At 40.9% G+C, this 26,417-nt stretch overlaps 1 protein-coding gene across 1 annotated transcript in view; it reads right to left on the bottom strand.

Annotated features, from left to right (window-relative positions):
* The window catches only part of LOC134602559 (aldo-keto reductase family 1 member B1-like), a 35,794-nt gene extending 9,892 nt beyond the window's left edge, over positions 1-25,902 (bottom strand). Inside the window, exons 1-5 of the mRNA XM_063447534.1 lie at positions 25,729-25,902; positions 9,521-9,688; positions 7,599-7,715; positions 4,201-4,278; positions 3,015-3,137 (exon numbers count right to left, since the gene is read on the bottom strand). Coding sequence (XP_063303604.1) covers positions 3,015-3,137; positions 4,201-4,278; positions 7,599-7,715; positions 9,521-9,688; positions 25,729-25,800 — 558 coding nt within the window. The 5' untranslated portion in view covers positions 25,801-25,902. The remainder of the gene's footprint in view (positions 1-3,014; positions 3,138-4,200; positions 4,279-7,598; positions 7,716-9,520; positions 9,689-25,728) is intronic.
* Between the last annotated feature and the right edge of the window lie 515 nt (positions 25,903-26,417).

The following is a 26,417-nucleotide window of genomic DNA, read 5'->3' as shown; positions in this document are numbered from 1 at the left end:
CACGACCGGACGCACGACTGACCACACCTGCACCTGTCTCACTTCCACACACGATCATAGATGACACTACTAACAACACAACCAGTGTGATCAGGCGGGTACCTCCAAGATAGGAAATGCACCGGCCTAAGCTGCTCCATCCAAAACAAGACTCATCCCCGCACACCGGGGTCTACACGAACACCCACACTGGGGGACTCGCAGACTTCATACCACACATACAAAAATACGCCTCCATAGCTGGTCCCAACACGGACTCATACGACACAACACATGCCCAAGAGATAGCCCAGCATAGCTGACTCAGCCAGTGTCCCATGGTTCATGGCTCAGTTTGTTGGACACCCCTGGCAAACTTCAGGACTGTACCCGACAACACTGCACCTGTTGCCCGACGGAACACTGGCAACGTGGCAAGAACTATCTGCACATGTAAGCCTATAGCCCAGATGGGATAAAGGTCAAATGACTGCCTAGCTGTGCTGGCATATCAAGCCTGCCACCATGACAGATCATACATTTTTATTTTTTCCTTAATACTCTGTCTTATATATCGCGTCTGTTGCTATGATAAATGTTGAATTATATACTGCAGCGGGTCGCTGGACTAACATGTATAGCCGTGTCTATAACTATAACCCCAGAAGTCTTACATTTTTATTTTTGGTTAGTTTGTTTATAATAGTTCTTTACATGTCTCACGTATAAGGAGGCAGCGCATGATATTTAACCTGGCTACTCTGTACTAAGCACCCACTCTCCATTAGACGAGTTAATGCCAGGCAAGCATGTCATACAATGACCGCTATTCAACCTGTCTCTCACCAGGTCGCCATTGCTCTGACACCTACATGCATATTGACAAAGCTCTAAGCGAGTTAAGTGATTCTCCTTGGGTTTTAATTTTTTATTTTTTTTCCAGACCTCTCCTTTTAATTTCCAAATTGACTCTAATGATGCCAAAGCTAGGAGTCTTGTGTTGATATGTATAACGCAGTTATGATCAAATGGGCTAACTGAACTAACCATCCAGTATAGCCAGACCCCCCGCTTATTTATTTACTTAATATACTTAACTACAACCCTTCAGATCTGTTGTTCCTTATGACTGAAGCACCAGCCTAGTTTCTCATGCAGACTTACTTGTCCCCGCACTTCTAACACTGCAGTAGCATACAGCAAAGCAACTTAATCCACACACAGGCGAACCTACATTGCAGCAACATTTTACCATTATATTGATAATGCTGTTATATTGATCTTGCTTATGTTTTTTTTTTTTTTTTTAAACAAAAATGTGCACATACTCTTGCCACTGTTAAGCTTGTATAGCTATATGTAAGTACGCTGTTGTGGCATTGGAAATTGACATGTACCTACCTGCACAATAAAAAATAAAGAATAAAAAAACAAAAAAAAACAAAGAATACATCTATAGGTTTATTCTTTTTAAGTTTGTTAACAAAAGTTGGTTAACAAAAAAAAGGCAACTCAATTAAATGGATAACAAATCTTAAAAACACTTTAAAATCTGTCTCCTCCACTCCCACCCTTCTAAAAAGTGGAAAAGGAGGGAGAGAACAAGGTGAACCAAAAAAATTTAATAAAAAAAGTCAAAGCCGCTTTCAGTATTGCATAATCTATGTTGTTTAACCCCTTAAGGACACATGACATGTGTGACATGTCATGATTCCCTTTTATTCCAGAAGTTTGGTCCTTAAGGGGTTAAGTCTCTCAGTCACAATTTAAGGAAATGCCACATCATAAGGAAAGTTCACGAGATAGCAAATATTTAAAAACTCCTGTTTAGTTAGATTATCTGGCAATAGAGGAGGGAGAAGAAAATGATAAAAATAAAAAGAGAAGGGATTCTCCAACTGCTTGTCTCAATAGTAATTGTTACTCAGTTTGATCTTTTCAGTTCAAGTTAATAATCTGACACTTATCTGTGAGCCGTTTTGCCTAAAGGGATCCTCTCCTCTATACCAAACAGGTAAACCGTGCCAGTGTTTGTCTCTCACCACCTAGATTAATTATGCTGAAATGTGTGTCAACAGAGTGGATCAGGCCATTTTGTGGGAGCTTATGCCGCTCTGAAATCTCTCACAGCTCTATATTCATGTATAATAGACAGCCGCTTTTGCTGGAAGCTCAGGCTAGTTACCCAGTCTCCCGGTCCACACTCGCCGTTAAGCTCCCCCTAACTTGGGACGTGGTCTCAGCAGGGTGACCCTCTCCACGATCAATCTCCAGCAGCCTTACAGTCTGGAACACAGGCTTTACCTTCTGCCTCCTGTCCGTGCTTGACCACGCAGTTGCCTAAACAGCAGACTAGCTCCGGTCTCTTTCCTTCTCTCACTCACGGTCTTGCTTGCGGGCTCCACACCAACCTCTGGCCAGCCTCCTGCTCGATCTCAGTCACCGCAAAGGCATACAATAGCAGGTGAATCACTATTCAGGATCAGTCAAGATTTGAAGCTCCTGTGATTTCAGCAGCTCATTTGCTGCGATTCTCCTCTCACCACACAGCCATGTTAACACCTAGTTAATCACTTCCTAATGACGACTTAGTTAATTGGACTAAAGCCAATTTCCCCCCCCCCCCCCCCCCCAATATAAAAATATACACGAACAAACAAAAAAAATCTATACAACGAAACCAGACCACACAACCAAACTAATCCTACACACATTGCACTTAAAAAAATCAAAAAAAAAAAATCAAAAAAAAAAATCTGTATTTGCGATCTGCAAACCTCCATGTTTGAGCTTTCTTCAACAAGCTCAAACCGGGGAATTAACTCTGCCAATAATTGTGTGGTTTTAACTTTCTATGACAGTACCTAACTTATCCCATATCTCCTTTCACAATGATAAATTACAACTCATGGAAAAATTTGATGTCCAACCCGACAAGATCACACATACATATATCCCGAAATACTTCATTAAAACTTATGGACAATTCTCTTATTCAAAGAATCAAAATGGTGTTGACTTTTAAGAGTCCTTACCTGGTTAACTGCTGGTTTGTATTTTAATCCAGGCTTGTTTAGCAGCTGCTCTATCTGCTCATGGTTAAAGTTGGAAATGCCAATTGCTTTCACTAATCCAGCGTCCACCAGTTCCTCCATACCCTGACGGCAAAATAACAGAGGGGAAGATCAGTGAGCATCACAGCACTTGCAGTGACCAAAGCAAATAGCTTTAAGTGCAAACCCCCAACTAAATCTGACATCACAAAAACAAAAGCACCAAATAATTAATGAACAGTTCATTCCCCTATTGTTGAATCCAGTTCCCATTAGCACTAATGGTGTGAGATTATATATATATATATATATATATATACACACACACACACACACACATACACACACACACACTATTTTTAAATAAAAAAAACAAACAAACGAAAAACTTGGAGTATATCATGTTATCCCTTCATACACTAGTAATTCAATTACCGTATGTAATTGCAACTGAAGACTTATCACGCAAATCAGCAGTGACTGTGAATGAGTCAGTCTTAATTTTGTGATAAGGCGGTTACAATTTAGTAAATTTATTTTGCAATAGATTGGGAAGAAAACCAAACATTCTGAATTCCCTTTTCTTTTTTAAATTTCCTTTGATGCTTCTTTGTGGAAATTTCTTATCCTTTCTTAGATGTCATGTCAATTATATGAGATGTCATGGGCTCTTATATTAGCTCCCCTACCACTACTTGTGCCATTCCCATTGTACATGTACTTCCAGATGAAAGAATCACATTGTGAATCACAAAGATAAAAAAAAAAAAAAAAAAAAAAAAATATATATATATATCAAAATATGCCATATTTCCACTTATTTTAAAGAGATACTCCACTGCCCAAACACAACATAAATAAAAATCCCTGTTTAGTATAGACACCCAAATGAAAACTTGCATGCATTAAATTATGCAATTTTTCATTGGGGATGCATCTAAAATCAGCTTGCAAAACTGCCGTCTGCTTAAAAGCCAAGGGGTTGTAACCAGGTTAATTTATATATAAAAAAAAAAGTGTCAATTTCTATTTAAATCTACCCTTAAAAGAAAAGAAAAAAAAAAACACAAACACAGATTCTTTACACAAAGATTTTCAGCAAGCTAATGTTGTTTAGGGGTCTGGAGAGTGACCGTAAAAAACAAAAAAAAAAAAACACATCAATTACCTCCCATGTCTCCAGGAAATGTGTGTCATCTGGAATCACCAGACCTTCCTCATCAGAAGGGAACAAGGCATCTCCAGCCTACAAAATATAAAATCAAAGTCAACAGCGTACAAAAAATAAAACCAAACGGATTGTTCTTAAAATGGAAATCCCACCATGTTATTTACAGTTAAATGATTAATGCTTTATAGATCATTTCTGTACACCCTCTAAAATAGGCAAACCCTTTGAATTGTAACAAAAATCTCTCCAGGCAGCAACACAACTTTCTTTTAATAGACATTGGCCCAATTAATATGCTGCGTTTGAGATTTTTATTTCCAATAAGTACTTAATTTGCAAAATGCAGCACCACAGGCCTGGCTCTGTGTGAGCTTAACTGATATATGCAAATCAGCCTGCATTGGAAGCAGTTTATTTGTAGATTAAAAATTTGCGGTTTCTTCTGGAGATTTAGTCGACAAACTAAAAAACTATTCAGATGACTAAAATGGCTTTTTAGTCAAAAAGCTATTACTAAAACTAAATTGAAATATACCAACAACATTAACACTGGTGGGTAAGAGGAGGGGGGCTGGAAGAATGAGATACATGGGTGAGTGAGATACATGAAGACGCTGGGGGACACAGAAAGTGACAGATGGTCTGGGGAATGGGCAGATGAGACAGAGGCTTTAACTAAACCCATTAGATTTGAGCAGTGTCAAATAAAATGTACCGGAGATTTAGTAGACAAACAATTCAGAAGACTAAAATAAAAAAATAAATGGCTTTTTGGTCTAAAAAGACTACAATTAAAACCAAATAGAAATTTGCTGCCAAAATTAACATGGATTGGAAGTTCGAGGATATATAGGCAGGCACGGTAAGGATATCTCAGCTTGGTCGAGGATTCAATATGTTAACTCAATGGTATATTGAGCAGAATAAAGCAGTCACATGAGCTAAAACGTTTGCATTAATCAAAGTTTTTGAATAAACTTCTAAATACCTTTTTAAAACCTTTAATCAAAAGGTGCCCTTATGCAGCTAGTTCAGACATTACCAATATTAGCCGTGCTCCGAATATTCCCACACTGAACAGGGAAGTAAGCATGAACCTGCTCCATTCAATCCACAGCCGAGATGTAGACAGTCAGAGAAACACCAACAGCATTAAGTTGTAAAGTTGGAATTTTAAGAGAATTCAAAATGAAATTCTATGCTATAGTGGCTGTTGCTAAATAATTCCCTTGGCCCCAGCGAAGGGATCACACTCTCTAGCCCCCTTGACAAGCCCACAAAGTTTTTGTTCCAGGACAAGTGCAAGTGATTGCTTTTATCGTTGTTCTAGTACAGCAGGCCTTCTTTGACAGTGCAGCCATCCAAGTTTCTAAGATGGTGGTCTCTGGAAATCCTATCTTCTGCCCTCCACTAAGGGAGCATGTGAAATTATTGCATGCCCAGTCCAGTGCCGACAAAAAATCTGGTCTGTGACGCGCCACTAGAGGGAGGCAAGTATTGAACAAGACGTCCAATAACAAAAAGGTGACAAAGGACGTAAAAGCTTGACTAAAGCGCCATCCTTTGTTAAGGTCTATGGTAAATACAAGTGATACAGCAGTTTTAAAGTCCAAAGTAGTACTGTACTGGAAATATTCTCCCAGTCAGCTACTTTGAACTGAAATCTGAAGTTCACTTTGAGTTCCAAAATGAATCTCACTTTAGTAAATAACCCTGCAAGCAAGTTTATCACTACAAGTCTGTCAAGGTGTATTTTTCAAATGCTGGCTACTTTGCTTATAATATTCCATGAAGCTTCTTCATTTAATCCACAACCATTCTGCAGACAGAGGAATGCACACAGGAAGTAATTACCGGTATATGCAAATATACACACACAAAAAAAAATAAAATATATATATATATATCCAGAGACCCATACTTTCTCAAAATTTGCTTGACTTAGAAGAATCAGCCGTTTCCAACTGGGACCACAATGAGCTGGTTCATATTGAATTCACAAGGTTTTATTTTTTTATTCGATACATTTAAGATGCTGCTTAAAAGACTTAATGAGTTCTGTTATACTCCATACAGAAGTAGTAAATGTGCACATATTTGGCATTCCTTATACTGTATGTAATGTAGATATGTGGGCACGTTATTTGATTCATGCAGCCAACTTCCTGAGTGCAAAATAATTTAGAATTAGCAGTTTCTGTAGAGGTAGTTATAGGCTGATTAGTATCAGAGCGGACATTTCTTTCTATGCATTCTTTTAGTAGCCACTTTGGTACAGAAGGGTGGTTACAACCCTGATGAGGGGTCAAAATTCTGGCATTTTGAGATGATTACAACAGGCAATTATCAAGTCTAGTAATTGCTGGCCATATTTAGAATGAGTAAGGGTATGCAGTGGCCATTGTTACCTTCCAAATTACTCACTATTGAGAGAGTCCCTAGTTTTTAGATTGGCTTACTTCCAATGTACTCTGTCTAATCTAAAGAGGAGTGGTGGACCAATCTTTACCCAAAACACCTTGATGGTAATTAGTTTATTTAAAGGACCACTTATAGGCACCCAGACCACTTCAGCTCAATGAAGTGGTCTGGGTGCCAGGTCCACCTAGGATTAACCCTTTCTGCTGTAAACATAGCAGTTTCTCTGAAACTGCTATGTTTACTTTAGGGTTAATCCAGCCTCTAGTAGCTGTCTCAGACAGCCGCTAGAGGCGCTTCTCACTGTGATTTTCAGTGAGAAGACGCCAGCGTCCATAGCAAAGCATTGAGGATGCTTTCCTGAGACTGGCTGAATGCGCGCGCGGCTCTTGCCGCGCATGTGCATTCAGTCGATGACTGGGAATGGAGGAGGAGTCTCCAGCACCAAGGGAGCCCGGCACTGGAGAAAGGTAAGTGTTTAACCCCTTCCTCTCCATCCATCCCGGCGGGAGTGGGACCCTGACGGTGGGGGCACCCTCAGGGCACTATAGTGGTCCTTTAAGGTTTTATCCTCACATCTAGAGGGGCTTTTAAAGGGTTACCATTTGGAAAGGGGCAAAACCTATTCTGTGTAAAACTATTGATAATGTCCCCCAGCTCCAATTGCAGAAAAAAACCACAAAAAAAAAAAAAAAAAAAAAAACAACAACCCACACATGTATATATTAGTGCCCAAAGTGTCCTTTTCATATCAAAATGTGTGAGTCCTTGTGTTTAACCTTGTATATCTCAAGTAATTATGAGCAAAGTATTCCAGAATTTTGGAAGAGTATATATAGGTTTGAAAAGCACTCTAAATTCCCAACAATTCTAATATTAGCAAATAAACCTGTTACTGGACTCATGCAACAATCACTATATTGTATGGGGGGTACATAGTATAGCTAGATTTTTTAAAGAACTGTTACACACTGCACCTGGAATCCTGTTGGCCAATGGACGAGGTAGAGATCGAGATAATCTAGATTCAGATCAGAGAGGGTTTTTTTGCAGGCACCAATCACCTGAGACTTCTTATGGAAAGTGCACCACAGCTTTAAAAGGAAGCACAAGGCAGAACAAAATGAAAATTTCACACCAGCAGCAAAGTTTGTCACACATAAACAAATAAAATTGAAACCAATAGGCATATTTCCTTCCCAATTAAAATCCCTCCCATGACTATCCTGTAAAAACTGCAACATTTTACAGAAATTGTAATGTTCAAGGAGAAGCTTCACTGAATTAAACTCTAAAAATCACCTATAAATGGCTGCCACCCTCCCTCCCAGGAAAGAAGGTAATGGCAGGGTGGCTGATTGGGAGCTGCAGAAGGCAAGTGTTCTGTAACTCCTTACAGCAACCACCAGACAGACGGCACACTTAACATCATACTGGCGCAGGGAAGTAGCATGTTCTGGAAAGCCTGTCTGACGGCTGCTGTCAGGAGTTACAACACACGGTCATCACTACACCAGCAGGGTAATTGTATGTGTGTCTCCAACAGTGTACACACACACACACACGGTGTAGTGAGGAGTGTGCTGTAACTCCTGAGATAGATATAGATATATTCCAATAGTTCCATGCACACAAGCATAGCCATATAATGTGCCGGGTGCCCAAAGCCAGGGCCAATAAGAATAGTATAACAATAGATAAGCTTTTGTAGTTAAAAGTATCATCAACATTTCAGTCCATAATTGGGACTTTCTTCAGGATGAAAAACAAACAAATTAAGAACCCACGTTGCCCAGTGCGTAGTGCGCATGTGCAACGGATGCCTCCACCTATAAGTGCTGTAGTGACGTAAGTTACCATGGCGGTGCATACAAAACATCCGTTCGCCAAAGTTACAGAGTGTAAACATCAGTGAAGAACAAGGAAATAATATTCTGAGCATCACGGCTCATGTATTCTGTAATGCCCAGTGCCATAGAGAAAGAAAAAAAAGAAAAAAGAAAAAAAAGGAGGGGAGGTATATCACAGAGGATGAATGGATGAATCTATTAAAGTGCATTAAGTTGAAGTTTTACGTTACTGAAAGTGCATACCAGATAAAGTGCTAAGTAGTCATTATAGAATACATAAGCGGTGATGCTCATAATATTTCCTCGTACTTCACTGATATTTACACTAACTTTGGCGACTGATGTTTTATATCTGCCGCCATGGTAACTTGTATGTCTGAATATCTGGCAGTTTGCCCTTGTAGTAGTATCAGTAAGTCTGAAATATAGATGTATATTTCTTGTCAGTAACAACCATTTGGCAAGTACGTTTTTTTTTTATTTTTTTTGTCCAATCACATTTTTTGTTTCCATAACAATGACAGGGGGAGGTACCCAGTTGTAGGATAAAGGGATTTGGATTTCTACATATACATTTTATTTTTCACATCTTGCTTTATGTGCATTTGTTAAAAACAGGGGATAAATGGACAGAATATTAAAATCCAGGGATGAGAGATTCCTCTTTAGTATTTACATTTTGTCAGATGTAGAAGTAGTTACATAAGAGTAAATAGGTTTCTTTTTGCACATTTTGAGTCTGCTTACTATCCACCATCCTCCAGTGGAAGCGGTCCAGAAATATCCCTTAGTGGATTTCAAGGCACAGATTTCATTCAAATCTTGTGAGTGCAACCATTATCGCAGTGTGTTATCTAACCCAACTGTACATCACGATGTGTTTGTTTTCTTTTAGCTCCTAGCTGCATCCCTTTTTCCTTATTTCTACACATCTGATATTGAAGAGGTCTAAGTGGAAAAACCTCTAGGGAAGCCATTTTGTTCTTATGCAGTTAAGTACATTTTATTAATTTTTTGTGATATATGAATTATTTTCTTTTTGCACATACCTTACTAACAATGAAAAGGTCTTCTCTTTTTACCACTCCTTCATTAATCTTCGCATGGACTCCCTCTCCGACCTCCTTCTCATTTAGATAAACATAGGCACCATCCACGTGTTTGTAGCCCACATCAATTGCTTTTTTCACAGCTGCTGACACTTTACCTGGCTCAGACTGGAAGAAACATACATTTTATTATTGGCAGCAGAGATATATAAATAATGCAAGCTCTCCACAACCAGCAGGTTAATAGAAAATAAATACAAGCTAACTTTGTTAAACATTAGTTATCTACCCGCCTCCCCCTCCCAAAAAAATTAATAAAAAAAATTAGATAACTTTTGAAAATGTCACTTCATCATTGAATTATCAATTTAGAGGAACACTATAGTGGTAAAAATACATATATTCCGAACGCTATAGTGACTAGACAGTAGTTTAGATTACCTCCCATGTAGAGTTAAAACGTAGTTTTACGCTCCGTATCTTAAAATCCGCCGTTGCTCACTCGCCATAAAGAAACATTGTGAGGCTAGTGCCCATGCCCAGGAAATAGCCGCACTGCTGCTCTAAGACTACAGAGCTTGGTTCTCACATAGATACAAGATGTATCTAGTGTAAAATGTTGAGAGAGCGATATAGAATATATATATATATATATATATATATATATATATATATATATATATATATACACACACACACACACACACTCTTCCAATCAAAGCCCTCAGCATCACGGGTGTTACTCGTTACTCTTCTGGTACACTCCCCTCTGGCCTGCCCACGCTCTTCTTTCATTTGCCCTGCTTGGGCACACTTTCACAAGCAGGGTAAAAACCTCCTCTGTGACACAGACATGCTGGCTTGTCAGTATGCAGGTGTCTGAACCCGTTCCTACCATAGACGCCATCTTGGACCGATTGCCGCTCCACTGAAGCTATTAACCCCTTAAGGACGCAGCTTCAAAAACTGGACTTACCCTTAAGGACACAAGCTTTTTTTGCATTTTTTGCTGTTTGTGTTCAACCTCTGTTTGCATTTTTCTTATTTATTACACCAACACATGTTATATATCGTTTTTTTAAAGGACAAAAAGGGCTTTAATCTGATGTGACATATACATATATAAATTCTTATTTATTATTAAAAAAAATGAAAAAAAAATGAAATAAATTGTTTTTTTTCACAGTTTAGGCAATAACGTGTGTATAATAAGTGCAGCTTAAGGAAAGTAATTTAAAAAATATTCAATTAGTTGTTCTGATTTTCATAGTACATAATATGTCTAGGATTTCAGCTTATTTTGAAAGTTACAGGTCACAAAATACAAGGATTAAAAACTTTTTTTAATGTGGAGCAATTTTAGAATTTGGCATGTTTGTCTTGTAAGCTTAATAGCCATCACAGAAAGCAAAATTGCTGCACAAAAGTATATATTTATATAAAGCGCACATCACAGGCTATTTACCAAAGGGTATTCTGACACTTTTTACGTAGCCATTTCGCTGCCAATCTCTGCTAAATCGTGTAGTAAAATTGTGTTTTTTTCAGATTTCTAACATACACACATAAAACAAGGATTTTTAATGTGTATTTCATAAAGTTGATATATACTACTGCTGTAGAAAACCCCATATTGTTTTCAGCCATATCAACAGAGTAAAATGATACCCCCAATCTATGTCCTTGCCACTATCCTGTGAAGTTATAGTGCCATAAAAGAGACCTGACCATTTCAGTTTTCACAGTGATAATTTTGATAGATGAATTTGATGGAGCAAGTCTCATTTTGGGGCATTGTAGCAGTTTAACTGTTGAATTTATCCCTCAATGACCTACCATTGGTGAAAGTAGACACTACAGTGTATCTCATATGGTATATATTGTGCCTTAGCGTGATGCCATTTTTTCACCAGTTTATGTCAAACTTTGTGGTAAAATTTTTTTTTTTGCATTTTTTACATACACATTAAATGTTTTGGGGTCATTTTTCAAGTCTGGTATGTGCCACTGTGATCAAAACCCCATAATTATGCTCAGCAAACTCTTCTGAATAAAACAATACCCCCAATGTATGTCTTTGACACTATCCTGTGAAGCTACAGTGCCTTAAACGAGTCCTGACCATTACAGTTTTTACAATTAGAATTTTGATAAATGGATTTGGTGTGTCTATATCACATTTTAGGTCATTGTAGCAGATTGACAGTTAAAATTACTCCATAAATGCATACCATTTGTGAAAGTAGACACCACGGGCTATGTCATATGGTATATTTTGAGCTTTATTATACAGTTATGTTAGCACCAATTACTTTCAAATGTTATCATATTGTTTTATTTTTGCATTTTTATACACACGTATTTTAGTAGTTAATTTCGGAAACTTTATATATGTTACTGTAAATTAAATCACAAAATTATTCTCAGCTATATTTCCTGAGTACAAAATTACCCCCTTTGTACACCTTAGCCAGGTTTTTGTGAAAAAATACAGGGCTAAAATCATACCCGGCCCATTACAGTTTTTTTTAAAATGGCAAATTGACGAATGGTCATTGTTTCATTTTGGGGCATTTTAGTCACTCATATTTAAATAACGCCACCAATGCATACCATTTACAAAAGTGGACAACATGGGGACCCTCATAAAATGTTAGAAGCTTTATTGAAGTGACATTTTGTTACCATTTTGTTTCAAAGTTTGTGGTATTCATTTTTATTTTAACATTTTTACATACACATAGTATTTTTGATGATTATTTTTTAAATATCCTGTTTCCCACGGTCATAAAATTATCTTAGCTGTACTCAGCAACATCTTCTCAGTACAAATATACCCCATATGCATATCTTTGGAAAGTAGCGATCTTAATATTAATCTAAATCTCTAATCCCAAACCAAGCCCTAATTCTAAACCAAATCCTAATCCCAAATCTAACCCTCAATCTAATAATAAACCATTACCACAATCCTAACCCATAACGTAATCCCACGTGTAACCTTAAACCTAATCTCAATCCTACCTTTAGCAATAGTGTTAACATGATTCCCCCTGCTGGTGTCAGCCGAGGAATTCCATTGCTATATTCAGCAAGGGATGCCCGGGCTGACCCTAATCCTAATCTGAACCATAATCTGAATCCTAATCCCAATACTACAATTAATTATAAACCTAATCTCAAACATAAACTTAATAATAAATCTAGTATTTATGCTAAACCGAATAATAATCCTTAATTGTAATCCTTAATTTAATCTTAATCCCAAAGGTTTCCCCTCTACTAATATCAGTGCTGATATTAGTAAAGGGATTTTAAACTAAAACACAGTGGCATGTTGCTATTTTCAGTATTGCAGTCTCCCATCTCTTACATTGAAGTCATTATTCCCAATGCAATGCGATCTGTGCTGGGCAACTAAAAATGCCCAGCACTGATCAGAATGGCATTTGGGCATAGAGGGTGATCCTCCAGGGTTTGTTCAGACCCTGGGGGTCTCCCAAGCACCAGATCACTTGAGAGAATGACTTTAGCTGAGCTTGATCGCTCAGCTGCAGTGTTCTTTGTGGATTTAAATGGCTACATGCAGTGCTAACTTTCAGCACTGCATGCAGCTCATCAAAAAGCCTGGGGCCACTAAAAATGGCCCCAACTGACAGAGGGAACCCCCAGGTTTCTAATGATACCTGGGTTTCCTAGTGTGAGCAGGGATTTAACCCTGCTCACACTGCATTGTGCTCTATGGGGATTTAAATCCCCATTAAAAGAGCTGCTTGCCGACCTCACTTTGAGCTCTGCATGCAGCTCATCAAAATACCTGGGGCCACTAAAAATAGCCCCAGCTGACAGAGGGGACACCCAGGTTTCTAATGATACCTGGGTTTCCTAGTGTGAGCAGGGATTTAACCCTGCTCACACTGCATTGTGCTCTATGGGGATTTAAATCCCCATTTAAACAGCTGCATGCCGATCTCATTTTGAGCTCTGCATGCAGCTCATCAAAAAACCTGGGGCCACTAAAAATGGCCCCAACTGGGGGCGGAGCCAGCACTCAACCCGAGAGGTCGCATGCCCGCATCGCTCCGACGATCGGCAGCGTTAATACAGCGACTACCGATCGAAACCGGCTACCTGCAGCATCAGAACAACACCAAGGCACTCCAACACCAATGGGGGAAAAAAAACAAAAAACTGCGCCCGGATCGGCCGCGGCAATACGCCGATATCGGCGATCTATTGAGGAGAACGCATGGCGCAACAGGGCCCAAGATGGCGGCCGACACAGAGGAATACTCGGACAGCTCGGATGACTTCCACCTGCACTGCCCGGAGACTCTTGGTTCTCAAGCACCGGCAAGGCAAGTACAGCCGACAGCGGGCCACCCGGTGACCACAGAGATACTCACCTCTCTCCTAACAGGCCTGCGCCAGTCACTCTCGACGGAGATCTCCCAAGTGAGGGATGATGTCAGGGAGTTTACCGCCCGCTTAACCACCGTGGAACAACTAACTCAAGCACAGGCAACCCAGGTGACAGACCTCCAGACACAGGTGAGGGAACACACCACAGCCCACACTGCACTGTCCCACCAACTGGCTGCCATGGAGGATAAGCGCAGATGGAAGCATATAAAGATCCGAGGTATCCCTGACACGGTGACCCCTGCAGAGTTGCCCCATCTCCTCCGCAGGCTTTTTGCAACCTTGCTGTCACCTAGACAAGCAAAAGGGGTACAGCTAGACGGCATGTTTCGCCTACCCAAACCACCGCAGCTCACTGGCACCACTACCGGGGACCTCCTGGTCAAGCTACAAAATGGGCAAGACAAAGCAGCACTCATGAGTGCTATCAAAGGGAAGAACCCCTACAGATTTGAGGACATGGACATTTCATTTTATTCGGACCTATCCCGCACTACCCTACAATGGCGGAAATCCCTTTGTCCACTGACGACTCTACTGGCGGCCAGAGGGGTGACATACCGCTGGGGACCGGCCCACGTGCTCATGATACACCACCAGGACACTGAACACCGAGTGACTGATATCACAGAGATGGACACTGTACTGGCAAAACTGGGCCTCAGTAACCCCTCTCCAACTACAACTGCTTGGGACCCAGCCAATGTCGTTCCGTTTATCCCGGATCAGGGGGCGCTTCGGAGAAGACAACCTCATGAACCACCACCTCCAGTCTAACATGGACAATAAGTCACATATGTTTTTATTTTCTCACATGTTTCAATTTTTTGTTCGTAGGGCCCATGGGCTTCTATTATAGACACCGGGTCAGACCCGGGACGCTGGCTCCAGTATACCACCCAACCCCCCCCCCCCAACTCCAATTGGCTCCCAGCCTATCTTAGTTTAACGACCAGGAGTTGTATCACACGCCATTTAAAATACTATGTATCTCGGGGGGGCGGAGCCAGCACTCAACCCGAGCGGTCGCATGCCTACATCGCTCCGTCGATCGACAGCAAAAACTCAGCCAAAACGGATAAAACCGTCTAACCACTGCACGGTAACAGCGCCAATACACCCCAACACCGATGGGGAAAAAAAACAAAAAACTACGCCCGGATCGGCCACGGCAATCCGCCGATCTATTCAGGAGAACACATGGCGCAACAGGGCCCAAGATGGCGGCCGACACTGAGGAAGACTCAGACAGCTCAAACGACTTCCACCTGCACTGCATGGAGACTCTGGGATCTCAAGTGCCGGCAAGGCAAGTACAGCCGACAACAGGTCACCCGGTGACCACGGAGATACTCACTACTCTCCTAACAGGCCTACGCCAGTCACTCTCAACGGAGATCTCCCAAGTGAGGGATGATGTCAGGGAGTTTACAGCCCGCTTAACCTCCGTGGAGCAACTTACCCAAGTACAGGCAACCCAGGTGACAGATATCCAGACACAGATGAGGGAACTCACCACAGCCCACACTGCACTGTCCCACCAACTGGCTGCCATGGAGGATAAACGCAGATGGAAACATATCAAAATCAGAGGTATACCTGACACAGTGACTTCTGCAGAGTGGCCCCATCTCCTCCGCAGGCTTTTTGCATCGTTGCTGCCACATAGACAAGCAAAGGGGATTCAGCTAGATGGCATGTTTCGCCTACCCACACCACCGCAGCTTACTGGCACCACTACTGGGGACCTCTTGGTCAAGCTACAAAACGGGCAAGACAAAGCAGCACTTATGAGTGCCATCAAAGGGAAGAATCCCTATAGATTTGAGGACATGGACATAGCATTTTATTCAGACCTATCCCGCACTACCCTGCAATGGCGGAAATCCCTTCGCCCACTGACGACTTTACTGGCGGCCAAGGGGGTGACATACCGCTGGGGACCGGCCCATGCGCTTATGATAAAACACCAGGACACTGAACACCGAGTGACTGATATCGCAGAGATGGACACTGTACTTGCTAAACTGGGCCTTACTACACCCTCTCCATCTACAACTTCTTGGGACCCAGCCAACGTCATCCAGTTTATCCCAGATCAGGGGGCGCTCCGGAGAAGACAACCTTGCGAACCACCACCTCCAGTATAATATGGACAAAAAGTTAACTATATCTTTGTTTTATAACATGTTTCAGTTTTGTTCGTTTGCTCATGGGCTTCCAATACAGACACAAGGTCTGACCCGGGAAGCTGGCTCCATTATATTACACTATTATACCAACCAACCCCCCCCCCCCCCCCCCCCCCACTCCAAGTGGCTCCCAGCATATCATAGATTAACGACCAGGAGTTGTATCACACACTACTTAACCACTATGTATCTCCCTACATAACTTACCTTATGGTCCCTCTGACGGCCAATCCTAAGTTACACTTTTACAAGCTGCTGCCCTCATAATAGCCTCTCACCAACCCAAGATGAGTAACAGCAGAGTTTAATATTAGTTGGTTTTATTTTCTTATTTTCTCTTCTCTTTTGTTCTTAAAGCCTGAGCCTAACTTTATTAGCATGCATAATACCGTAACCTTAGGCTAACCTCTGCAACGACCTAGCAATGTAATTACATACTATGTACCTAAGCTAATGCATCATTTAATATTTCTCCTATAACAGCCTACCCAGATAGACATCGCCATTGAAATAGTTTGTTTCTCATGTTTTTTCTCTTACAAAATCAAAAATGTGCCGTATTCTCATGTGCCACACCATGTTTTCACTGTTTGCTCCGTTGCTGCTTGTGACTGACCAAGCCTATTGTTATACCATGCACAACAAAAATAAAGAATTAAAAAAAAAAAAAAAAAATACTATGTATCTCTCTACATAATTTACCTACTGGTCCCTCTGACGGTCAATCCAAGTTGTTTCCCCAACACCCCAACGACATACGCACACCTGCCCTACTCCAATGGAGCGGACCTTGTTAACGCAGTAAAGAATAGCGTAGTAGAGGCATGCGCTAGGCCTCCTCCTAGGCACCTACAGCACCCCCAGCGGTGCCACTACCCTCATTAACGCCACCGACCACGTAGAAACTAATCTCTTTTTACAAATTTACAAGCTACTGCCTTACCCTAGATTTGTCTATTTTCACTTAACAAAATGCAATATTTATAATTGCCATACTGACGCTCTACTAATACCTGTTGCACTTGCCATAGCTGTCGAGGTTTCGTATATTTGCAAGCGGTAGTTATCTTTTATGTTTAAATATTACCACTAAAAAATGTGCAGTAATTACAATTGCCATACTGTTGTTGTATATGTTACGTATGCGCTTGACCTAGCTGTTGTGGCTAACCAAGCAAGATGTAAATCTCGCACAACAAAAAGAAAGAATTAAAATAAAAAATAAATGGCCCCAACTGACAGAGGGGACCCCCAGGTTTCTAATGATACCTGGGTTTCCTGGTGTGAGCAGGGATTTAACCCCGCTTACACCACAATCTAGATATAGGCATTTAAATGCCTATTTAACCCCTTAAGGACCAAACTTCTGGAATAAAAGGGAATCATGACGTGTCACACACGTCATGTGTCCTTAAGGGGTTAAGCAGATACATGCCGCGCTGACTTCCAGCACTGCATGTAACTCATCAAAAAGGCTGGGGTCACTAAAAATGTCCCCAGCTGATAGAGGGGAGCCCCAGGTTTCCATTGATACCTGGAACTCCCTTGTGTTAGCAGGGATTTAACCCTGATCACACCAAATTGTAATAGTGGGGATTTAAATCCCCATTTAAATGCTTGTTTGCAGCGCTCACTTTGAGCTCTGCAAACAGAGCATCAGTCAGTCTGGGGACACTAATTCTGGCCCCAGGTGAGAGAGGGGAGCCCCAGGAATCAAATGATACCTGGGGCTCATAGTTACCAGCAAGGTAATAGACCCTGCTGGAAAAATACTGCATGACGGAAATGTTCCGTCATGCGTCCTTAAGGGTAGGACCAGCATGACGGAAAATTTCCGTCATGCGTCCTTAAGGGGTTAAAGAACCCTTGGAAAGTCCATCTCACAAAAGGTAAGTGAAGGACCTTCACTTTCCTTTTGTGAGATGGACTTTCCAAGGGTTCTTCAATAGCTTCAGTAGAGCGGCGACCGGTCCAAGATGGCGCCAGCATCCCTCGGCGCTCAGCACCCAATGCCATAGACATGCGGCGTCTATGTATTCTATGTCTACGGTCCCTACATTTGCTAACCAGTCTTAAAAATGGCAGCTAGGGAGTTAACATAGCAACCACAGAGCATGCGCGGTGATTGCCATGTGTGGAGAGCAGAATGGCTGTCTGTCTCTTCTGCAGTCAATTCTTTGGCACGGTCTATTATTAGAAAATCCCATTTTAAATAGTTCCCATCCACCCCAATCAAGCATAAGTTATAGGTACAATGACAAGTAACCTTTAAGCAGAGGAAAAACCTATTTCTAGAGTACTTCATAGAGAGATAGGACAGGTTCTTGGAAAATCTATACATACATTCTCTATAAAAGGACAGAAAGTAAATCTGATTCCCAATATAAAACCAACCTTTAACCATCATTAATATTTGTTGTAAACTATATAGCAGCGAATGGAATCACTGTTCACAAATGGAAGGCTAAAAAAATCTATTATTTTACAACCTCTAGGAGCAGCATGTGATGAGCCATTATTGACAGCAATACCACGAGAGTAAAGCATTTTTTCCTTTTTCCGTTTGTTCAGATTATGTCTATTTAAAGAGACTATGAATAAAGTCACGCTATTGTTACCCCAGTTAAGAGTGTATATGGACAGTCAGAAACAAACCATGGTGTTTGCATCAGATGCATTGAATGCCCATTAAGGAAAAAAAAAAAAAAAAAAAAAAAAAAAAAATTATATATATATATATATATATATCTCAAAATCCAAATAGGTTACGGTGGGGAAAAATTGTGATTGAAAACCCCTTCCACCTGAAGTATGTGGATAGTGAATACATTAGTTGACTGGTGTGCAGATTTTTGTTTAGCATTGTGTATGTTTATACGTAAATAAAAAGCCCTGCACTCCTACCAATAGAAAAATGTATAAAGACCCGGTGCTCGATTGCACTGTAAATATAAAGCAAAAATAATCAGCACTCCCAGGATTTATAAAAAAAAAAAAAAGAAAACACTTTAGTCCATAAGTCAACGTTTCAGCTCCACTTGGGAGCTTTCATCAGGGCAGCATACAACATACATATTTTTTTTTTTTTTTTTTAAAGTGTGTCTGTTTTATTCTAATGTGCCATGAAAGAGAAGCCAACAATAATTACATTTATAACAAGCAAAAAATAAGTTTTTACTTGTATAACAGGTTTCTGAGTGCTTATGTGAAATAACTTGCAGGCTCACCACACCTTGTCGATGTGAGGAGAAGGTCTTTGCGTCCTGCATGAGAATGCAAATCCTTCTCAAAACACCAATGTTTGTTTTTGGTGTTAGAATATTCCTTTAATCAGTAGCCCATCCAGGCTAGTCCTGCACATTGACTTGCAATATTATAAGTGTAAGATTAACTACCATATATACTCGTGTATAAGCCGAGCCTTTTCAGCACATTTTTTTTATGTTGAAAAAGCCCCATTCTGCTTACACTTGAGTGAGGGTCCCGGGAGAGTTTTGCCGGAGTGTGATCTCAAGGTGTGTGGACAAAGTCCCGCCAAGGCGCCCCTTGAGTGTCCGGCCCAGATAGTGAAGGACTGGTTATTTTGTTTCCTGGTTGGCGCTGCATGATGTGCTCTTTCGTCTACGGCCTGCAAGAACTGAGAGCAGCCGGTGCCCCAAGCTGCAAGGAAGGTTTCTCTCACTGCTTCCTTCAGTGGGGAATGTGGATGCGCACTGGCTGCTGCCATTTTGAGGCACTAAATACCCCGCGCCACCTCAGGACATTGGAGCCTCCAGATTGGTGCTAGTTATCAGGGACTGCAGTGGTGACCACTTCTCCCCTCCCCCCCTCCCCATTCCAGAGGGAAGGGGAAGCAGAGCTCTCTGGCAGAACCCTGTAGGCTGGATTGAGAGATCAGCCGCAGATCCCAGCCGGTCCAGTAACACTTGGACACCTCCAGGCATCAGTTCAGCCTGGATTGTCAGCACAGGTATCGTGATTGACGGTATTTAAGCAAATCTATATTCAAAAACATTTAACCTACTGATGCCTCAAATAATGTAATTTTATTGGTATCTATTTAAATTTTTTTAAATTTGCCAGTAGCTGCTGCTGCATTTCCCACCCTAGGCTTATACTTGAGTCAATAAGTCCCAGGTTTTTTTTTTGGTAAAATTTGGTGCCACGACTTATATTCGAGCATTTACGGTAGCTTTGCAAAACAGATCACATTCAAACTTAAACTTCCGCTTCCTTCTAGAGTTTCAACATTTCATGTTGAAAGTAAAAACACAACAGTGGGAGGGGGGGAGGGGGGAAACACACAAACACCCCTTGTTTTTCTGCCTCTTTCGTTTTGCTGTAGTTTCTCATATAGATATGTATAATTCTAATTAATAAAATGTACCAATCCCCCACCCCCATTTTGGGTTTTTTAAACACAGAAAAAGGAAGGTGCAAAAAGGGACCCATTGAGAAGGCCAGCTTTATTTAGAACGCAAGGGTATCCCTTTAAGTTACAGTGCCAAAAGCTAGCCTTGAATGGTACAGTGGAACAGGTGCATTTGAGTGACAAGTTGATTCAGCTTATGAATACAGCACCATAAAATCAGTGTAAGCTATTAATTTAACTGGGAACTGAACAGGGAATTATGAATTCAGACAAAAACTGGCGAATTGCAAAATTAGAGAATTACAAGTTTACTAAACTGCGAACTCTAGGAAATTAAAATCTGGATTGCGAAAAAAAAAAAAAAAAAAAAACACACACTCCTTACAGCTTTATTCACTAAAACGATGAAATTATTTTTATTTTGTAAAAAAAATAATAAAATTACAAGATAGCTCAAATGGAAAAATCTTCAGCTAACTGAAGTCAGCTAGGTTTTCAGTTCAGCAAATGTGGACTTACATTGAAGCACCACGAACACATACGTGAATTGATGTGGTTATGGTGCCTGTATGTGTAGAGTTTTGCTTTGAAACACTGCACATACAAAGTTTAGCTCCTTTGCTGTTAGAGGTGTTATTCCACTTCTGGCAATGTCATCATCTAGGCCAGAACTAGAGTTCTGGGCTGGCCAATGTCAATTCTATGTACATTTAGAGGCCAAGAATCGAACTAATTGTTTAGGAGTGGTCAGCTGATTCTCTCAGCCAATGAATGAGTGGAAGGATCAGCGGCACACTGATTACCGAAGAATGGAACCAGGGTATTCCTACAAGGGTACAGCAGCCTGTAGTGGTTATGATGGCTGGAGTATCCTTTAAAATAAGAAGTTCACTTTGGATTCGCACTTTAGTAACTAACTAGGGATGTATGACAGACAGACAGACAGACACACACCTTTTTGTTTTCATGAAAGGACCACTATAGGCACCCAGACCACTTCAGCTTAATGACGTAGTCTGGGTGCCAGGTCCAGCTAGGATTAACCCTTTCTTCTATAAACATAGCAGTTTCAGAGAAACTGCTATGTTTTCTAATAGGGTTAATGCAGCCTCTAGTGGCTGTCTCATTGACAGCCGCTAGAGGCGCTTCCGCTCTTCTCACTGTGATTTTCACAGTGAGAAGACGCCAGCCTCCATAGGAAAGCATTGAGAATGCTTTCCCATGGACTGGCTGAATGCGCGCGTGGCTCCTGCTGCGCATGCAGCCAATGACGGCGATATGGAGGAGGAGAGTTCCCTGCCCGGCGCTGGAGAAAGAGGTAAATTTAACCCCCTCCACCCCCTAGAGCCCGGCTGGAGGGGGCACCCTCAGGGCACTATAGTAATCCTTTAATACAATAGCGGCTTCCATGCTTTCCTGCACTACATGATAACATGTATAAAAAAAATTTAAACTTTGTGGAACACTTTTATTATATATTCAGATAAAATGTGACAACTTCTTTTAGATAAAGCTCTGCCCCCCTTATTATTTCTGGAATAGTGAAGGGCACACTATGTTCACCCAGATCCCTTCAGCTCATTGAAGTGGTCTGGGTGCAGTGTCCCTGTCACACCTAGTCATGCAATGTAAAACATTGTAGTTTTTGAGAAAGTATTAAAAACTGCCTCTAGTGGCTGTCTACCAGACAGGCACTAGAGGCGCTTCAGGGATTTTATGTCCCCTAACTCATGCTGGACGTTCGCTAGGATTGATGCTTTTCTATGGGGAGGGCCCTAATGCGCTCGGGACGCTCAGCACACACGCGCATTAGGTCCTCCTGCCCCCCCCCTCTCTCCCCCCCCCCTCTGTCTGAGAAGGGGTAGCGCCTAGGGCTGGAATCAGGTGAGTAAATAAAGTTTGGGGTTTTTCTTTAGCCTTTTATCTACGGTGGACGAGAGGAAGATTTATATTCCTAGCACTATAATATCACTTTAAGTATTTGAAGTTTCTGTAATTATAACACTTCACTGTATAGCGAGTTAATAAAAGGAGTAAATAAACCTTGGCAGCACTGGCCCAGTCATCTAAACGGTGACTAGGCCACTATTGCTAATATAATCTCATCAAGGTTTGAAAGGAATTTTTAATATAAATAAATATATATATTTTTTCCTTTCAAACCTTGATGAGAGATTATATTAAAAATAATTTTGACGTGACATATGTGCTTTAAAGGAACACTATGGTTTTAGGAACAAAAATATGTAATTAATATATATATATATATATCCTGTACTCAGCTCGATCTCTGACTCTTTCCTCCCCCCTGAAGCAGCTTGCAAAGCACACGAAAAGAGACCAGCCAAGATGGCCACCAGCACCTCCCACAGTGTTGGTGTACAGCGTCTTTGGACGTGGGTGCTGTGTTCCGCGGTAAAGCGCATAACAACGACCATGGTGGGGTCACGACATCAGTAGCAAGCGACCCTGCCAGAGAGGAGTAGGGATTTGTCAGGGACCAGTTTGAATTGGATTAATCGTTACTGGAGATGAAGTAGGTAGAAAGCATTGGTAAACGCTGCTGTGAGAGTTTTACATTTTATTTATTTCGGTATCTGCTTATATAACAGCTTCACACTCAGCTGTTATAACTGCAATGCATTTCGCGTATAGTGTGGAGGCAAATTGTGCAATGTAAGGAAGAGGCTTTGTGATTGCTGTAGTGTGTTTTACAAGTGTGGCTGACTATCAGAGCTAGTCACTAAATACGGAATTGTGGTGAATTTAAAAAAAAAAATAAAAAAAAAATTGTTTTTAAAATCATTTGGAGAAAAAAGTGTCATTTTTGGTTTTCGACCAAGGTCATCTTGAATTTTTGGTTTCGGACCAGAATTTTCATTTCGGTGCATCCCTATAACTAACCCTGTCTGTCATTGTCATACAGTCATTGGAGGCAGAGATGCAACTGCCAAATGGCCTGGAATCCCTATGCAATGGCAAGATAACAGGTTGTAAGGAGTCTACAGGAAACGTCTCCCTGTCACTGTAACCAATTCAATGAGTTGAAGTTCTTATGGTACCAACAGTGTCACTTTAGAGATTTTAGATTAAAATAATTACTTTAAGGGACACTGTAGGCACCCAGACCACTTAATCGCATTGAAGTGGTCTAGGTGCAAACTCCTATCACCCTTAACCCTGCAATGGTAATTATTGTAGTTTTTATAAACTGCAATAATTACCTCTGAGGGTTAACGCCCACCCTAGTGGCTGTCTACCAGACAGCCACTAGAGGGACTTCCGGAATTGAAACTGACTTTTGGTCCGTTATTGGACTCTGGACGTCCTCACGCTCTGCACCGCGGGAGGTGGCCTTGACAGAGGGGGAAGTCGAAATTGCCAGGATTTTTTAACAACCAGTGAAGCACTGATTTTAGACTAACATAAAACAAACAAATTGAAGTGGTTATGATAACTGAAGTGTAGTTTTAAGCTAACACAGCTAAGCTAGAATAGCTGCGTTAGAATGGTTTCCCCAAAATGTTGCTACTTTGATTTAAAGGGTTACTCTTGCCTCCATGACCACTTCTAAAAGCAAAATGAATCTGTATGTGCAACATTTTACCTTGAAACACAGCAATATAAAGTAATCTGCACTTTTGTACAAAGATCTAATTACCGTACATCCCTGGCAGACATGACTTGGGCACCCTCAGGTTACATTTGTGCAAAAATTACTCCTGTCGTCCGCGTGCACTGCATTATCAGCTACTACCCTTCCAGGCAGCACTAGGAGCATGCCTACAAGGGGGAGCTTTAATTACCCCTCCCCCTGCATTTTGCACAATCGGTTTTGTATTTTTTTTATTTTAACTATGTCCAACCTCAACCCATAGGCTCACAGCACACACACGTGCTCAGAGCCTGAAAATGCCTCCCTACAAAAAGTGTTTGACTGGACTGATGTGGCATGATGACAGACAAGTCATAGAATCGAGCGAGGAAAGCTTTGCTTGGCACTAGTTTCATAGCAAATTTTAGCTTATTTAAAGGATCTGTTTTAATTCTATAAAGCGGTGGGCAAAGAAATGTGCACTTTTTCGGGCATTATAAAAGTTAAAGCGGCACGGTCACCATCTGGGTACTTTGCGGCAGGTAAAGGAGAATTCTACTTATCTGAACCCATCCCTCACAAGTGCCGCCATATTCTTCAGGAGGGTCCTCATCAGCTCCTGGGGCTATAGCGCAAGGAGAGGATGTCACTGCTGTACCCTTGTGCATGCAAGAGAGTACAACACTGAGGTCTATGGAGGATACATTGGGATCCTCCACAGACAAAGCCACTTCCCTGCATCCATAACTGGTGACAGCTGAGAGATTGACACTTCCTAATAGCAGTATGGAAGCCCAGCATCAAAAAGTGTCAGGTGTAGGAAAAATACATAAGGCAAAGTACCTTTGTCTTAGGTTTGTGTTTAGAGAAAAAAAAAAAAAAAAAGTGTAAGTATGGCGTGACAGTGCCACTTAAAAATAGTGAAAAAGGTTTTATAGTAACTCTTTGTGAATAACTGTACCAGCTAAAGTTTGTTAAGGCATAAAGTGAATGATTTATCAAAGTATTTTTATTTTTTTTATATTGAGGCAATTACTATGGAATCCTGCAGGCACATCCTTTTGATAAATCCTCCAGATTTACATAGTTGCCCCACTTTTCAGAATTGGGCACTTTGATATCTGCCCAGTTTGTCTTATTTTTGCATATTTCATGAGAATAGGTTAGTAGGACTGGCTGCTGAAAAAACGCTTTAGTGTTAGTTATTGAAATATGTATTCCTAACACTAACGTCTCCCTCTCGTAAACAGCCACTACAGGCAGTCTTAGCACTGCAATATAAACTTTGCAGTTTCTGTAAAAATGCAATAATTTACATTGCAGGACTAAGGTGCACGGGGACACTGCACCCAGACCACTTAAATTAGATAAAGTGATCTGGGTGCCTATCGTGTCCCTTTAATAAATAAAAATCGTGAACGTCTAAAGCGCAAAAATAGCAAATAAATTATTAAATGAATGTGTCTTTAGCTGTAAGACTGATACGCCCATTAAACCTAGACATTATTTACAGGAGATGGTTAACCCCAAATCCACGAGGATTTCTACGATCATGCATTAGTACGAACAATAGCGTGGCCTAAACCGGTTCCATCCCACCCCCACACAGACTGACAGTTTAACCCACCTTCCATGTCCCCAGTCCTAGGATTGGCATCTGAGCCCCGGTGTTGAGCTTGACATGTGTTGGTCCAGGCATGCTGACAGGCTGTGTGACACCTTGCTGAAAGCTACTGTGACTCTTTCGCTCTTGTAGATATCACCCACTTCCAGGGCAACGTTCCAAACGCAAGGAGCGTTCTCATTGGCTTAGAAAGGGGTGGGGGCAGCACTGATTGGTGGAAAAAACAGTGAGTAGAGATTTTGTAAAACAGGCACGCGAAATTTAATTTATTTGCTGCTTGTGTAATGTGATTTTATTTTTCTTTAAATATACCAGTAGTAATCAATGTAGTAATCAATGTAAGGGGGGACATGTAACACTTTAAAAAACAAACAAAAATTTTTTTTCGATAAGACATATACATAAAGCCTATAGTTAAAAAAAAAAAAAAAAAAAAAAAAAAAGTGAAAAATCATGCATTACATACATCCTCTGCAATCTGTATGCTGTTTAAACCAGAAAATGTTTATGGGTATTGCATCCTGCTTCTGAGAATATGGATTGTATAAGAGGCCCTTTAAAGATGGGCTTTGCATTCAAAGGAAAAAAAATGCAATTTCAAACAGTAGTAAAAAAACACAACAATAGCCGTTTAATTGTCAATGTAAAGTGCTTTTAAATTTTAGGTCATCGAAGGTCTAAATAATAACAAA

Source organism: Pelobates fuscus, chromosome 3 (assembly GCF_036172605.1).
Source record: "Pelobates fuscus isolate aPelFus1 chromosome 3, aPelFus1.pri, whole genome shotgun sequence".
Taxonomy (NCBI): domain Eukaryota; kingdom Metazoa; phylum Chordata; class Amphibia; order Anura; family Pelobatidae; genus Pelobates; species Pelobates fuscus.
Note: the sequence above shows the minus strand (reverse complement) of the source record. Positions and strands in the feature narration are given on the sequence as shown.